The 17,717-nt window shown below is 47.7% G+C and overlaps 1 protein-coding gene across 5 annotated transcripts in view; it reads right to left on the minus strand.

Moving 5' to 3' along the window:
- UNC13D (unc-13 homolog D) overlaps positions 1 to 17,717 on the minus strand; it is an 876,342-nt gene that overhangs the window by 332,182 nt on the left and 526,443 nt on the right. For all 5 annotated transcript variants that reach the window (XM_069200183.1, XM_069200186.1, XM_069200185.1 and 2 more), the window contains exon 19: positions 15,886 to 15,937. In XM_069200183.1, the coding sequence (XP_069056284.1) occupies positions 15,886 to 15,937 (52 nt within the window). The remainder of the gene's footprint in view (positions 1 to 15,885; positions 15,938 to 17,717) is intronic.

Raw genomic sequence — 17,717 nt, forward strand, 5'->3', positions numbered from 1 at the left:
GCAAAAGGGGCAGTTAGGAGTAACAAATGATGGAAAAAGGAGTGTAGGAAGTTGGCTCTGTATGTACTATTTCAAAGTAAGAAATAGCATGCACACAGTCCAAGGGTTCCCCTTAGAGGTAAGATAGTGGCAAAAAGAGATAATTCTAATGCTCTATTTTGTGGTAGTGTGGTCGAGCAGTAGGCTTATCAGAGGGTAGTGTTAAGCATTTGTTGTACACACACAGGCAATAAATGAGGAACACACACTCAAAGACTTACTCCAAGCCAATAGGTTTTTATATAGAAAAATATATTTTCTTAGTTTATTTTAAGAACCACAGGTTCAAGATTTACAAACAATACTTTAAATGAAAGGTATTTCACTCAGGTATCTTAGGAACTTTGAATCTGAATCATCACAATAGCATGTACAGTTTTGGCAAAAATGGCAATAAGCTATTTTAAAAATGGACACAGTGCAAAAATCAACAGTTCCTGGGGGAGGTAAGTATTTGTTAGGTTCACAGGTAAGTAAAGCACTTACAGGGTTCAAAGTTGGGTCCAAGGTAGCCCACCGTTGGGGGTTCAAGGCAACCCCAAAGTTACCACACCAGCAGCTCAGGGCCGGTCAGGTGCAGAGGTCAAAGTGGTGCCCAAAACACATAGGCTTCAATGGAAATAGGGGTGCCCCGGTTCCAGTCTGCCAGCAGGTAAGTACCTGCAACTTCGGAGGGCAGACCAGGGGGGTTTTGTAGGGCACCGGGGGGACACAAGCAGGCACAGAAAGTACACCCTCAGAGGCACAGGGGCGGCCAGGTGCAGAGTGCAAACAGGCATCGGGTTTGCAATAGGATTCAATGGGAGACCCAGGGGTCTCTTCAGCGATGCAGGCGGGCAAGGAGGGGCTCTTCGGGGTAGCCACCACCTGGGCTAGGAAGAAGGCCGCCTGGGGGTCACTCCTGCACTGGAGTTCGGATCCTTCAGGTCCTGGGGGCTGCGGGTGCAGTGTTTTTCCCAGGAGTCGGGTTCTTTGAAGCAGGCAGTCGCGGTCAGGGGGAGCCTCTGGATTCCTTCTGCAGGCGTCGCTGTGGGGGCTCATGGGGGTCAACTCTGGCTACTCACGGGCTCGCAGTCGCCGGGGAGTCCTCCCTGTAGAGTTAGTTTTCCGCAGATCGAGCCGGGGGCCCAGAGTGGAAAGTGTCACGCTTTCGGCAGGAAACGTGTGGTCTTTAAAAGTTGCTTCTTTGTTGCAAGTTTCAGTCTTTGTGGAACAGGGCCGCTGTCCTCAGGAGTTTCTTGGTCCTTTTAGATGCAGGGTAGTCCTCTGAGGCTTCAGAGGTCGCTGGACCCTGGGGGACGCGTCGCTGTTGCAGTTTTTCTCGAAGTGGGGAGACAGGCCGGTAGGGCTGGGGCCAAAGCAGTTGGTGTCTCCGTCTTCTCTGCAGGGTTTCAGGTCAGCAGTCCTTCTTCGTCTTCAGGTTGCAGGAATCTGTCTTCCTAGGTTCTGGGGGCCCCTAAATACTCAATTTAGAGGTGTGTTTAGGTCAGGGAGGTTAGTAGCCAATGGCTACTAGCCCTGAGGGTGGCTACACCCTCTTTGTGCCTCCTCCCGGTGGGGAAGGGGTCACATCCCTAATCCTATTGGGGAATCTTCCATCTGCAAGATGGAGGATTTCTAAAAGTCAGAGTCACCTCAGCTCAGGACACCTTAGGGGTTGTCCTGACTGGCCAGTGACTCCTCCTTGTTTTTCTCATTATCTCCTCTGGCCTTGCCGCCAAAAGTGGGGGCTGTGGCCGGAGAGGCGGGCATCTCCACTAGCTGGAATGCCCTGTGGCGCTGTAACAAAGGGGGTGAGCCTTTGAGGCTCACCGCCAGGTGTTACAGTTCCTGCGGGGGGGTGAGAAGCACCTCCACCCAGTACAGGCTTTGTTCCTGGCCCCAGAGTGACAAAGGCACTCTCCCCATGTGGCCAGCAACATGTCTGGTGTGTGGCAGGCTGGTAAAACTAGTCAGCCCACACTGGAAGTCGGGTATGTTTTCAGGGGGCATCTCTAAGATGCCCTCTGGGTGTATTTCACAGTAAAATGTACACTGGCATCAGTGTGCATTTATTGTGCTGAGAAGTTTGATACCAAACTTCCCAGTTTTCAGTGTAGCCATTATGGTGCTGTGGAGTTCGTGTTTGACAGACTCCCAGACCATATACACTTATGGCTACCCTGCACTTACAATGTCTAAGGTTTTGCTTAGACACTGTAGGGGCATAGTGCTCATGCACTTATGCCCTCACTTGTGGTATAGTGCACCCTGCCTTAGGGCTGTAAGGCCTGCTAGAGGGGTGACTTATCTATGACATAAGCAGTGTGAGGTTGGCATGGCACCCTGAGGGGAGTGCCATGTCGACTTAGTCATTTTCTCCCCACCAGCACACACAAGCTGGCAAGCAGTGTGTCTGTGCTGAGTGAGGGGTCCCCAGGGTGGCATAAGACATGCTGCAGCCCTTAAAGACCTTCCCTGGCATCAGGGCCCTTGGTACCAGGGGTACCAGTTACAACGGACTTACCTGGATGCCAGGGTGAGCCAATTGTGGAGACAAAGGTACAGGTTAGGGAAAGAACACTGGTGCTGGAGCCTGGTTAGCAGGCCTCAGCACACTTTCAAATCATAACTTGGCATAAGCAAAGGCAAAAAGTCAGGGGGTAACCATGCCAAGGAGGCATTTCCTTACAAGGAGCACTTAAACAGAGACGAGGGCAGGTAGAACAGATGGCACAAACAAGAAGGTGCAGTTACCGATTTGGGGGCAGAGTGAGCACTAACAGGCAAAACAGGAGGAGAAAGACACCAACACGAGTCAGAAGGGCAAGGCGAGATCAAGGCCACAGTGTAGCAGAAGAGACACCTGGGCACCCACTCCTGTTAAATTTTCCCTTTTGGAGAAAGGCATTGAGAGGGTAAAAGTCTAAAATAGGACAAAGGCCTGCATCCTTTTTTGGCACCATAATGTAGCAGGAATGGCAACCATGACCTACTTCTGGTGCAGTTGTACTACCTATTTCTGGTGCAGGCATCCTCTCAATAGCCCCTTCGACCAAAAGAACTTGCACTTCCCTTCACAAGACACACAAATGGTCTTACGATAGTCATTGCCGGGATGGAAGAAGGTCGGAGGAGTGTTTATGAAAGCTAAGGCATACCCCCTTCTGAACAATTGCAGGATCCACCTGTCTGTTGTTATGGCTTGCCAAACCGGCAAGATTTGTTGGATCATGACTCCAACCAGGTGGCTGGGCTGAGCTTCACTAAGGGCATGCTAAAGGGGCTTGGCAGGTAGGCCTTTATGGCAACCAGAAAAGGAACTGGGGAACTGATGTCGCTGGCAAGGCAGGGCAGATAAGCCCAGGGAGAGTGGTGTAGCCTTTCTCTCTTTGAACTGCACCAGGGTGGAATCTCCCTTATCCCTAAAAAGCTGAGTCCTGTCAAACCGCATGTTCAAAAGGGACAACTGGTTTTCCCCTGAGAAGACTGTCAACCGAAGCCAAAGCCAGTCTTTGCAGCGAATGGCGACACTGGTGCCAATAGTTTGTTCGAGGGAATTGATGGTCTCAAGGTCAGAACGACTCATGAACTTGGCTGTGTCACAACTGTTCTATATATCTTTGATCAGGACAGGACGTTGGTCTTCTGAAACATCTTAGAGGATCTGAGACACCAAATCCAAAGAGCATAGTAATAGCAGCCCAGCAGGCAACTTGCACTGACAGACCTGAGGGCTAAACTAATGGAAGAAAATACCCTCTAACCAAAGGCCCCTGCTCCATTGGATTCCCTGTTGGGGTAAGTAGTCGGAAAAGTGTTTAGATTTGACTGTAGTAGATGCCTGTAGCACTAAGCTCTCCAGAGAAGGGTGCTGTGACAAAAATGCATGGTCTTCTGGTACATGTCAGGAGATAACCCATTAAATCAAACTTCCACAGGAACAGATGTCTTTTACCCAACTCTCTCCAACAGATGCATGCTCAGACTTTACTGATTATCTGAACCCTGCATCCGCTGGGGGGAAAGGGGAATGGGAATAGAAAAAGAGTGACCGCCTCCAGATCCAGTTCCAGCATGTGTTTCCCACTTAAATATAGGATATTCAGTGCTTGCATTTGTAACAGGCATCTTTTTTCCTCTTGGTATTTCTTTAAAGGAAGGACCTGCAGTCGGGTGATAAGAGCATAGATAAGTACATTCCTACTATGCATTCAACTGTTCAGCCATTCACATTCACCCAATTCCATCGTTCTCCTAACCTGGATCTTTTGAGAGACTAGCCTCTCTCTAAGAGAACAATGTTAACTTAATATCTTCTTTTCTCCAGGAGTCAGAGGTATCCAAGGTTCTCTGGAGAACAGTTCAAAGGTTCACAAAAATCTACTAATGTCTTTACAGGAAACGAAAACTCCTTCTCAAGGTTCAGTTTTCTCAATCACAGTCTCTAGGAATTAGTCTGAGTACTGAGGTTTGTCTCTAAGACTGGCAACTCTGCAAGGCGAAGAGTTTTTGAACATATATGTACACATATATATTGGCAAGTCTGGAAATCATAGAAAAGGATTCCTTACTGCAGTTGCTTGAAGTTCTGTTAAGCCAAAACGAATTCTCCTCAGAAAGCTGATAGCCAGATGTTGGAAGAAGGAAGAAATTCAACTTCTCCAGAAGGGAAAAAGTAGATGGTGTGCACACCGTAGCAAGAAAAAGAATTAAATACTCAAAACTAGAATAATTCTCTATGAAATGAAGCGCCTCAGGAACACTGCTCATTCTCCTCAGGATGACAGTTGAAGTGCACAGCTACCAGAGAGAAACAGCTGGAGGGAAGCTTCAGCACGAGACTAAGGTAGAAACACTAGAGCGTGGACCTCACAAGGATTTGAGGCCACCATCTTGAGTGGCAGTTAAACCTGAAGAAGCTAGTTCTAAGAACACCCTCCGCAAAAGCCACCAGGAGTGAGGACGACTCTGCAACCAATGTGGATACAAGGAAGAAGGGAATTGTTTTAGCTAGGGAAGAACTTAACGTACAGGTTACTTACCTTCAGTAACGAAATATCTAGTAGAGACATATTCTAGTTGCAGATTCCTTACCTTAGAATTTCCCCCAGGCGTCAGACTGGACCTGGAGATTTTTCTTCAAGCAATACCCTTGCGTGTCGGTAGGTGGTGTCTGTCGACTCCGCGGGCGTCGTTTTCGCTGCGATGACGTCGGGAGTAGTATATAGATGCCGCCTTTGTGCAGTGACGTCAGTTTCTTTTAAAGACTTTCCACACCAAATGCACAGCCACTAAGAACACTGAGATTGGTGCGCCAGAGCTAAGGACCTGAAAGGGGGAATCCCTGTCCCTAGAAATCAGTTTGCAAGTGGGGAGGATGGGTGGGTGGGTAAGGAACCTGCAACTAGAATATGTCTCTACCAGATATTTCATTACCAAAGGTAAGTAACTTGTACATCTGATAGTGACTTACTAGTTGCAGATTCCTTTCCTTAGAATAGATACCCAAGCAATGGCATCCTCGGTGGTGGGCTGCGAACCAAGATCATACTAGGAAGTCCTGCAGGACTGAACGACCAAAGTAGCCGTCCCGATGGACCTGATTGTCCAGACAGTACTGTTTAGCAAATATGTGCAGGGACGCCCACGTAGCTGCCTGCCAGATATCCAGGACAGGAACTCCACGTGCTAACGCAGTGGAAGCAGCAGTTGCTCTGGTGGAATGAGCACGCAAGCCCTCAGGAAGTTGCTTCGTGGCCAAAGCATAGCATATTTTGATGGAAAGAAGCACCCACCCAAGAGATGGTACGCTTTTGCACCGCCTTCCCTTTTTTCGCACCCACATACCCAACAAAGAGCTGATAGTCCACTTGGAAATCTTTAGTACGATTGAGGTAGAACGCCAACGCTCTTTTTGTGTCCAGACGGTGGAGTCTCTCCTCCTCATGGGAAGGATGTGGGGGGTGCGTAGAAAGTAGGCAGAGTGATGGACTGGCCTACATGAAAAGGTGTGACCACCTTAGGAAGGAAGGAAGCCTTAGTGTGCAACACTACTTTGTTAGGGTGCACAGACAAGTATGGAGGTTTTGAGTAAGGGCCAGAAGCTCACCCTGCGGCAGAGGTGATAGCAACAAGAAAGACAATTTTGAAAGTGAGGAGCTGCAAGGGAGAATTATGCATAGGCTTAAAGGGAGAACACATCAAATAAGTAAGTACAAGACTGAGGTCCCACTGAGGCATGATAAATGGAGTGGGAGGAAATAAATGGGTGAGTCCTTTTAGGAATCTACTCACAATAGGAGATTTAAAGAGTGAGGGCTGATCAGGGTAGAAGGGTCTACGAGCAAGTGCCGCCTCAGAAACTCCAACGCGCAAAAGAACTACCATTGCGCGTTCTCTTTGGAGGCAAACAGATCTAACGAAGACTCTCCCCACTGCTGAAAGAGACCTTGCACCACCTCTGGATGGAGACGTCATTCGTGATCGGAGTTCGTCTGCTCTGGCGTTGAGGGAACCCGCCAGATCTTGAACCATCAGGGTAATGCCCTGATGTTCCAACCCTGTCCTGCCCAGAGGCGTAGTGCCTCCTGGCAAGGGGTCCAGGACCCTACTCCACCCTGTTTGTTGCAGTACCACATGGCGGTAGTATTGTCCGTGAACACCTGCGCCACTTTCCCTTTGAGAGAGGGAAGGAATGCTTTCAACGCAAGCCTGATCGGCCGGAGCTCCAGAAAATTGATATCGAGCCCAGACTCCGCCGGAGACCAGAGCCCTCTGATCTCCTCCTCTCCCATGTGGCCGCCCCAACCAAGTAGTGACGCATCTGTCACTATAGAGTGATCTGGTTGGGGGAAGGGAGAGGGATCTGCTGTGGACCCAATGCAGATTTGAAAGCCACCACTGCAGGTCTTTCGCAGTCCCCTCTGAGATCTGGACCATGTCGCAGAGATTCCCCTGATTCTGCGCCCACTGGAACTTCAGGTCCCACTGCAGGCCTGCATATGTATCTGGCATGTGTTACCAGCAGGATGCAGGAGGCCCAGAAGCCTCAGAGTCAGTCTCACCGAAACCCAAGACTAGGCAGAAAGATGGGACTCAAAGCCTGAATGTCTTGGACTCGCCTTTCGGGAGGATAAGCCCTAAACTTCCCCTGATGCTGCGCCCACTGGAACTTCAGGTCCCACTGCAGAGCCCGCATATGCCATCTGGCATGTGTTACTAGCAGGATGCAGGAGGCCATGAGGCCCAACAGCCTCAGAGTCAGTCTCACCGAAACCCAAGAAGAGGCAGAAAGATGGGACTCATAGCCTGAATGTCTTGGACTTGCCTTTCGGGAGGATAAGCCTGAAACTGCACAACAGCTCAGATGAAAGGGAGCGTCTGAGAGGGAGTCAGGTGAGACTTGTTTATAGTGAATCCCAGCGTGTGCAGGAGGTATGCCGTACTTTGAAGGTGGGAGATGTCTTTCTGGGGCGAGTCTGCCTTCCACAGCCACTCGTCGAGGTAGACTGAGACCCCAACCGGCGCAGATGAGCTGGAACCACCACCATCACTTTCGTGAACACCCGAGGGGCACTGGTAAGGCCGAAGGGAAGCAAGGTAAACTGAAAGTGCTCGTGACCTACCACGAATCGTAGGTAACGTCTGTGGGCAGGCAGGTTGGGGATGTGGAAATAAGCATCCTGCAAGTCCAACGCTACCATCCAGTCTCCTGGGTCCAAGGCAGACAGAACCTGAGCTAGGGTGAGAATTTTGAATTTCTAATTCTTGAGGAAGTAGTTTAGGTCCCGAAAGTCTAGGATAGTACGTAAGCCCTTGTCCTTTTTTGGTATCAGAAAGTAGCGGGAGTAACAACCACAACCTACTTCAGGCACAGAGACCTTTTCTATAGCTCCCTTGGCCAAGAGAGCTATGACTTCCTGGCGAAGAAGTGCCAAATGATCCTCTGGAAGGTGACTGAAGGATTAAGGCATGGTTGGTGGAGCAGATTCGAAAGGGAGGGAGTAGCCCTTTCGAATTACCCGCAAAACCCACCTGTCCGTGGTGATGTTTTCCGAGTGGGGCAGGTGATGGCGAATCCTGCCACCAACTGGACGGGAGTGAGGGGACGGACTAGGAGGGTTTGGAGGCTGCAACGGGGGCAGAGGTAGACTGGGCAGACCTTGGTTCCCTGTCCCACGGCCACGTTGAATTTCGCGTCCCCGGCCACACAGAGGCTGAACAGCATGGGTTGCACGGTGGCTGAGTGGAGGACGCGACAGGGAGCACCATCCGTGGCCACGAAAGGGGCAAAAAGTGGACTGTGGGGGGCAGAGGAAAGACCAAGGGACCGAGCCGTAGCCCAGGAATCCTTGAATCTTTCCAAGGCCGAGTCCGCTTTGTCTCCGAAGAGACGTTCGCCATCAAAGGGCATGTCCATGAGTGACTGTTGGACAACCCCAGAAAAACCAGAAGTACGCAACCAGGCGTGGCATCGTAAGACCACCGTCGTAGTAACCGATCTGCCCAGAGAGTCGGTCGTGTCCAGCCCACAAAGGATTGTGAACTTTGCTGCATCTTTCCCATCGTTTACAGCTTGAGAGACAATAGCTTCGGAGCGGGCCAATGGCGGCGTGCGATAGTCATATTCACAGGAGCCCCTGTGTTGGGTTCGTACCAGGTATCCAAGAGGACATCGGTGAGGGCTTCATTAAACGGCAAAAGGGGTTCTGAAGTAGAAGCCCGAGGCTGAAGCACCTCCATCAGGAGATTAGACCTGACCTCAACAGAGGGAAGCTCAAGACCAAGGACCTCAGCTGCCCTACTGACCACCATACCATAAGTCGCTCCCTCCGCCGTAGCCACGGTAGGAGGAGACAGCATGCCAGCGACAGGAGAAGAATCTAGACCACTGGCGTTGCACAATTCCTGAGCCCAGTCCATAGAAGGGCCATCCTGGTATTCATAAGGGTCCAGGGACCTCTGAAATCCCTCCCCATATTCGTACCCATAAGAAAAAGGGTCTGAATCCGAACTGGGGTGAATAGGCCCCATCGAAGTCAAAGGCAGCGTCGGCTAACGCTGCTCTGACAGAGTCATCGGGGATAAGAATTGGGTCGACATCGATAGTGAGCACTACTGACGTCGGGAGCGTCGATAATCGACCCAGCGCCGGGGAAGGTCTCATGGGGGGGCCGGTGAGGATCCGCATGTGGATCCGGAGGTGACCTCAGTGGCCGGAGCCGAAGACGCCGGTGCGGAACCCGAAGGCCCCTCATCTGAACCCCTTGGGCCCGAAGGTGCCGTATCGGGGTCGGACCACCAAAGATAAGGCACATGGCCTCATAAAACTCTCTTAAAGCTGGGCGGGGTCGCTCCGGCTCTGGAAAACTCAGGGAAGCACGGAGCTGACTCAGACACAGGCTCTGAGGATGGAGGCCTTGTGCGTGGACCATCCTCCTGTGTCGCGTCAGCCGAGCAACGGGGCGAAGTCGGAGAGCGATGGGATCTCTTTGACTTCTTCTTCTTCTTACCTTGACCTGAGGATTTGGAAGAAGACGAGTGCTGATGGTTCAGCGACCGGTCTCGAGACCTTCCCCTTGATCGAGACCGGGACCTACGCGGAGTTGAGTGCCAAGCCACCATGAGCTTTAGGGACCGCTCCCTCAAAGCCTTTGGGTGCATGGCCTAGCACTCGGAGCACAACTTCAGGTCATGGTAACGCTCAAGACACCATAGACAAACCCGATGAGGATCCATCACTGGCATCCTACGATGAAAGTCCTCGCACAGCTTGAAACCGGTCTTTGGGGACATCTCGACGCACCAAATTTCTCACAAAAACTCGACAAAACGGTTGAAGTCGGTCAAAAAGAGACCAGGGTAGCTCTTCTCCGGATCAGCACGTGGCGCGGAAAGAAACAAACTGACTTCACTGTGCAAAGGTGGCGTCTATATACTACTCCCGACGTCATCATGGCGACTACAACGACAACGACGCCCGTGGAGTTGACCGACGCCACCTACCAACGCTCAAGGGTATTGCTCGAACAAAAATCTCCAGATCCAGTCTGGCGCCTGGGGGAAATTCTAAGGTAAGGAATCTGCAACTAGAAGTCTCTATCAGATAACACTGGCAATGGTGTTCCTGACAGGGCAGGTCAGTGGAGTTATGCAGTCATACATGATTTACTGTGGGGCCAGAGCATGGTTTAGCGCTTGCCCCCTAGAGGTTTAATAGTTACTGGCTCATTAAAAGGTAGAAGGGGCTCAGTAGTCATTAGCCCTTGCTGGAAAACCTCAGTCAAAACATTGTTTTTGACCTCTAGGTTTGTAAGTAGCAGATCAGGACTTCAGTTGTCTTCTGCATAACCTCCGCAAAGGAAGCACTCGCTTCAGGGGCAAGATCTGGGAATGTGAGAAGACCATACTCGAGAGACATGTCGAGGTCACTGGCATCTTGTATGTTATCATAACAATTCTCTGCTTAGTAAGGTTGACCAATCTTATCAACTGCGTCATAACCATTGTTTGAATAAGGTCAAAACTAAGAACGCAAAGATTGGGAGCGTCCAGGTGGAGGAGGACTGTCAAGCGCAGTCTGCATTGACGGAAACCATGCATGGCCTCTGTGAGGTTGTAGCGATGCTGACTTGGAGTCAGAAAGCACAATTGGCACCTTGTCCTTTGGTACTGGCAGAGTCGGCATTGGTGCTCCAGGAACCAGTGTGGAGCTGACGTCAGTATAGGCACTGGGGAGGCCAAGTGTGGATTTCGGAAGGTTCAAGTGGCGGCAACAGCAAACCTGCTGGTGGTATCCCAGATGGGGAGGGGACCTCTTGGCTCCTTGAGGCCCGTAGGAGCACCAAAGGGAGTCGTAAGAGATCTGAAGAGTCCGCACAAGGCCTCACTGAACTCTCTGATCTGCCTCAGTGTCGCAGACAGCTCCAGAAACTAGGGTTGTACCAGAACAAGTTGCAGGAAAGGCTCCGATGTTGACCGACTTCAGGAGCGAGAATGAGAGGAATGGCAACACCCTCACGTCTTTTCTACATTACACAAGTGGGGGCAAGGGGCTGAGTCTAATTGGACTTTTTAAATTTCTTCTTTGACTTATTCAAAGGTTTGAAGCACAAATACAATCAGCCTCAGAATTGATTCTGATGACGCTTGGGCCCAGCATGGGACAGGGAACGACCTTGCACTTGGACCAGTCACATGGAGTCTTGCAGTGCTTGGAGGTTGTAGAGTTCATCTTGCTGCACCCTTTTTTGCCTTCAGGTTCATCGTCAGCGGTTACTGCATGCCTTGGAGTCGTGGCTCGCCCCAGGCAACAAGCACTCTTGATGGGGATCTTGTAGGAAGCTGGCGCTGTATATAGTATACCAAAATGAAGTATAGTGTGCACAGAGTCCAGAGGTTCCCCAGACGCTTAACAGAGGCTAAAGTAGATAATACTAAAGCTCTCATTTGTGGTAGTGTGCTCGAACAGTTAGGCTTATCAGAGGGTAGAGCAAAGCATTTGATGTACACACACAGTCAAGAAAAGAGGCACACACTCAATGACTAACTCCACAACAATTGTTTTTATATAGCAAAAATATATGTTGTTACTTTATTACTAGAACCAGAAGGTCTTTGTTGCAAGTAAGTACAGTTGTATGAATCAATAGAGTCCTGGGGGGAAAAGAGGTAGCACAGTTAACAGGTAAGTACACAACTTATGACTCCAGCCTTTGGGGTTACGATGTGTACAGGTCAGAGTTTAGGTTGACCCCAAAGGTGCCCCACCAGCAACACAGGGCCGGCTGGATGCAGAGGTCAAAGATGGCATCTGGTTTTCAATGGAATCCTATGAGGACCGTGGGTGCTGGGTAGAAAGCAGATTGCAGGTAAGTAACTGTGGTTCCAGGACACAGGCCTTGGGGGTTTAGATCAGCACCTGGGGGGAACACGTCAGCACCAAACACACATCCTCAGCAGCACAGAGGCAGTCGGGTGCATGGTGCAAACACAGAACTAGGCGTCCAATGCCCAGGAGCCCTAGGGGTCACAAAAGATGCTGCATGGTGGGTCCAACGAGTCAGTTCTGGAAAACCAAAGGTTGGACAAGTAGGAGATGCGCCCACTAGACGTTGCTGGACCATCGGTCAGATTTCCCAAGGCCAGAGTGCTACGGGTGCAGGTCGCTCCCTGGGAGTCAGGTATCTTCATTGATCCGGTCGTGGTCAGGAGGGTCCTCTGGATTTAAGCAGCAGGTATTGTCGTGTTGTGCAGCAGAGGTCAACCTATGGTGGACTCAAGGTCAGAACCGCCTTGAGACCTTCTCTGGATTGATGGACTTGGGCCCTGGGCGTCAGGGGTAGAGTGGGCAGGGCTTGTGGATCCAGGGCGGTTCTGAAGTCTTTTTTTTTAGATTTCTTCTGGACAGGGCCACTGTCCTTGGGCGTTCTTGGCCCTCTGCTGAGCAGACAGTCTTCTGGAGGTTTGTAGAGGTCACTGGTCCTGAAGGATGTGTCACCTTTTTGGAGCAGGAGTCTTAAAGCAGCAGACGGGCCGGTAGGGCTTGGGCCAAGTCAGTTGACATCTGGAGTCTTCACTGCTGGTGTCGGCTTGGCAGTCCTTCTTTCTTCTTAAGGTTGCCAGGAATCTGGTGAGTAAGGTTCAGATGTGCCCCTAAATACTAGATTTAGTGGTGTTTCAGGGGTCAGAGGGCAGTAGTCAATGGCTACTGTCCCTGAGGGTGGCTACACCCTTCCCGTGCCCACTCCCTTTGACGAGGAGGGTGCATTCCTATCTCTATTGGTCCCTCTCCTCTAAACCAAGATGGAGGATTCTGCAAGAAGGGGGTCACTTCAGCTCTGGACACCTTAAGGGGGGTCCCAGCTGAAGTGGTCACCTGATTTTCCTGCCGGACATTTGGCCAAAAGTGGGACTTGGTCCGGGGATGGTCATCTCCACTAGCTGCAGTTCTTTGGGGCACTGTAACAGGAGACCTGACCTTTTGAGGCTCACCACCAAGTGTTGCAGCCCCTGCAGGGGGAGGAATGAAGCAGGCTTTGCTCCTGACCCCACAGAGCACAAAGGCTCTCACCCCATGGAGTCAGAAACTTGTCTGAAAGTGGCAGGCTGGCACAGACTGGTCAGTCTTACACTAAAGGTTTGGATAATATACAAAGGGCATCTCGACACTGGCATCAGTGTGGGTTTCTTGTGCTGAGAAGTTTGATACTAAACTTCCCAGTCTTAAGTGAAGCCATCATGGAGCTGTGAAGTTCGTAATGACAAACTCTCAGCCCATGTACTTAATATGGCCACACCGCACTTACAATGTCTAAGAATGGACTTAGACACTGTAGGGGCATATTGCTCATGCAGCTATGCCCTTACCTGTGGTATAGTGCACCCTGCCTTAGGACTGTAAGGTCTGCTAGAGGGGTGACTTACCTATGCCACAGGCAGTAGTTTGTGGGCATGGCACCCTTTTTCTACCAACCAACACACGCAATCTGAAATGGCAGTGTGCATGTTTTTGGTGAGGGGTCCCTTATGGTGGCACAATACATGTTGCAGCCCTTAGGGATCCTCATTGGTCACACAGCCCCCGGTACCACTGGTACCTTTTACAAGGGACTTTGCTGTGTGCCAAGGGTGTGCCAATTGTGGAAACAATGGTACAGTTTAGAGAAAGAACATGGTGCTGGGGCCTGGTTAGAAGGATCCCAGCACACTTTCAGTCAAGTTAACATCAATATCAGGCAATAAGTAGTGTGGTTAACAATGCCAAAATGGGCACTTTCCCACGGATGTGTCACAGACATTTGTGACAGTCCTTAAAGGGCTTAAAATAGGTTTTTTTGGGAAGTGAAATTTCCCTTGCGCAGTGCCATAATTTTGTGGTAAACAGTCTCAAAGCGGCAAGAGGTAGCTCCAGATCGTGTCTGAAGGTGCGAAACGAAAGGACTGGTGGCATCTCTATAGGCTCCACAAGTCATTTCTGTAGCGGTATGGCACACAAAGGTACTGCTAAAAAAACTTTACAGACCCAATCTGATGCTTGGAGAATATTCAAAAGGTATGGAATGTACAGTTAGAACTCTATCAAAATACTGAGTTCCATAAAAATGGTATGGCTCACTAGACAATTAGAGAGTTATCATGCCACCGACACAAAGAAAATGACAGGCATAAGACATAATATTTAACAAATGTTCGGAAGGCAGTAATTAGAACCATTTGAATCCTTGATATATTTTCAAATGGACTACAAACTGTGTGCCTCAATATACATACACACTTGTGTATATTAAGGATGATTTTGTTTTATTGCATTCTGTTAAGATCAAGATTTAACAAAATGGACACTGATATCATTGGATGAATTAACTCTATAAATTAGTTAAGAGAACACAGTGTACTAAGTGTGGATACATCAAATTAAAATATCCAGTGATCATATGACAAATATGGGACTTATACTACTGGATAAATAAAGCCAGAAGTATGAAAACTGGAGTGCACCACATTGTGTTCTATCACAAAGTTACTGTGATTCGTGGGCAGCGGATTACATACAAAGGTAGCACGCACAGGCTGGTCTAAAGCACTTTTCCACACAAACGAGTAATGAAGCGGAGGTGTGCACACTGATGACTGCCACAACATAACTGTAAATTAATCTAAGGGCCAAAGGTCATAACAGCCTGTTCCCAATATAAATGTTGCTCAAAATATACAAATATCTATCATTGTATGAACAGTTCTACAGCGATATATAAAGACCTGTCACACAATATATAAAGGTATGGAACAGACATGCTACCTCAATATTAAAATACATATTTTTTTTAAGACAGATTATCAAAATATTCAACATTCTTCTATGTCATACAAAGGCCTACCAAAATAGACAAATGTGTGTCCTGATGTGCAAACGCTAGACAGGACATTCAAATGCCTGTTTCAGTATATGAAGGCACGTCATGTTTTACAAAGGTCTGCAGCAATTTACAAATGCCTGAGGCTGTATACAAGTGATGTTATAGAAATGTAAATCACTATTTACTGTACAAAGGTATACTAAAATTTGAAAATGGTGATGATGATATGCACAGATATATAATAATTGTGTAAAACAATGTTACCAATATGCAAAGATCTGTGATGCTATATAAAGAATCTGTATGTCAACTGTCATATAAAAGGCAAGTCATAATACACAGAGGTTTATTGTGATGTACAAGTCTGTCGTGATATGAAAGTCATGCTAATATGCAAATACTTTCCAAAAGGTATAAACGTTTCCATTAAAGAAGTTTACCTTTTACAATATTTATTGTACAAAGGTATATAAAACTTGTGTAAAACAAGTGTAACATTATGCAGGGATCTACCATGACATATAAAGACCTGCCTTCTGATTGTCACACAACAGACAGTCATGCTACACAAGGTTTATTGTGATGTACACGTTTGCCATGACATGAAAGGCATGTCACTATATGCAAATGTATGCCAATATATACAAACAATTGCCATGATAGAAGGCCACCTTTTAAAGTACGTATGGCTCTATTATTACCTACAAGGATATTTCACAGTACACAATTATTTGCCATGAAACAATTGTCAAACAAAGGATAGTCATGATACACCAGCTTTTATTATAATGTGCATATATTTTACGTTAAATGAAAGGTATGTCACTATGTGCAAATGTCTGTCAATTTATACAAAAAAATGGAATGATAGAAGGCTATATTTTAGAGTATTTATGGTTCTGTCTCAGTCTACAAGGATATATCACAGTACAAAATTATTTGTCATAAAACAAAAGACGTCTATCATGCTGCACACAAATCTGACATGCCAAGCAGTTCTACTTACGAGCTCCTGAAGCTTGAGGAAGGAGATGTTGAAGATATCCACCTTTACTGTGCTGCAGAGAGAAACACCACCGTGAGATCAACTGGACAAACTAGCCTGTACAGAGATGGCAGATATAAACACACCGTAAACAAGGTGAAGGATCAAGCAGCAAAGTGCAGTGTATTAGGATGGTAAGGGCCTACCTAAGTAGTGCCTAAGCTATCAAAAGGGTTAGGTAAGCACAAGGCTGGGATGTGTTTAAAGACAGAAAGGGAAAAGACAGAATGGGGTGAGCCTGAGGCTTAGGATGGAAGTGAAAGGTGACAGAGGTCAGACTCTGATGACAATCAAATATGTTTTCAATACAACTTTTCTGCATACTTACAGATAGGGCAACACCTACCCATTAATTTAAATCCGAGGATACCAGTGCTTTTGGAAGTCCAGCAGGGGTGGCACAGAGACAGTCACCAGGCTGTTGGAATTCTTCAGACTTTATTATACAGATTTATGTAGGGACAAAGGTCCTAGCATGGCTTGTTACGGTCCTGATGCTCGACACCCTTAATTTATTCTGGTCTGCCTTATAACTCTCTACCAGTGGATTCAACAATCTAAGAGTCCACTGAAGGTGCTACATGATTTGGATTGGTATCTAATAGTAGTCTTCATGGCCTTCTTACCATCTCTCTCAATAAAAGAAGCCATATTTCAAATGGACGACACCACCACATTGTACTATATCAAGAAACAGGGCGGAACAAGATCAAGACAATTGTCTTTGCAAGCTCTAACTATATGGCACTGAGGCCTAGCCAGAAGTCTAGCTCTCATGGCCTTTCATTATTGAGGTATACAGAAAGTCGAGGCAGATTTTCTCAGTCAACATCAGAAAGAGAATTGCAAATGAGTGCTAAACAACGAAGTTAAACACAATATTTTTGCTCAAAAGAGAAAATACTGAAATTCTACATCCAGAAGTCCAGAGCTCAAATCAGTTGGCCATGCCTTTTTGACCAGTTGGTCAGCTTCATTTGTCTACACCTTTCCACTGTTTCCACGCATATCAACAGTAATCCTCAAACTATGTAAGTAAAAAAATATATATATATATTTTACTAGCACTAGATTGGCTGAGACAGCGGTGGTACGCAGACCTTCTAGCTTCTAGACATCATACATGTTTACCATGCATACTGGATCTTATGACCAGACTTCAGGGCCAAATACAGCATCTGACCGTTCAATCTTTGAATTTGGCTGCATGGCACCTGAAATCAGACAGTATGAACATTTAAATCTTACCCTTCAATGTATCCATATTCTGAAAGAGTCTAAACTCACTTCTACAAGATCTTATTATGTCTTAAACTAGAAGAGATTTTGCATCTGGTGTCAAAACATTGGCCAATTCATACAGCCATACTTGCTTTATCTCGCAAGATCTCAGTTATAAATTTCATCAATAAAGGTCCATTTGGCAGCTTTAACTGCTTATAGACCTTCATCACAACAGATATCCTTCTTTAAGATTCCCGTAGTGAAAGACTTCCTTGAAGGTCTCAAGAATGTTTTTCCTCCAATGAAAAGACCATCACCTCCTCAGGAGCTGAATTTGGTGTTGTTAAAATGTATGAGCTCCCCTTTTGAACCTATACACAAATCTATATTACAACATCTGAAAAGTGCTTTTGAAGTAGCAATTACATCAACGAGAAGGGGTAGTGATTTGCAGGTACTATCAATGATAGAGGTTTTCACATTTTTTTCATGCCAACAGCGTAGTCATAAGAACTCACCCCTCCTTTTTCCCCACATAAATCAGTCTATTACACTTCTTTCTTCCATAA

The sequence above is a fragment of the Pleurodeles waltl genome, chromosome 7 (genome assembly GCF_031143425.1).
Source record: "Pleurodeles waltl isolate 20211129_DDA chromosome 7, aPleWal1.hap1.20221129, whole genome shotgun sequence".
Lineage (NCBI taxonomy): Eukaryota > Metazoa > Chordata > Amphibia > Caudata > Salamandridae > Pleurodeles > Pleurodeles waltl.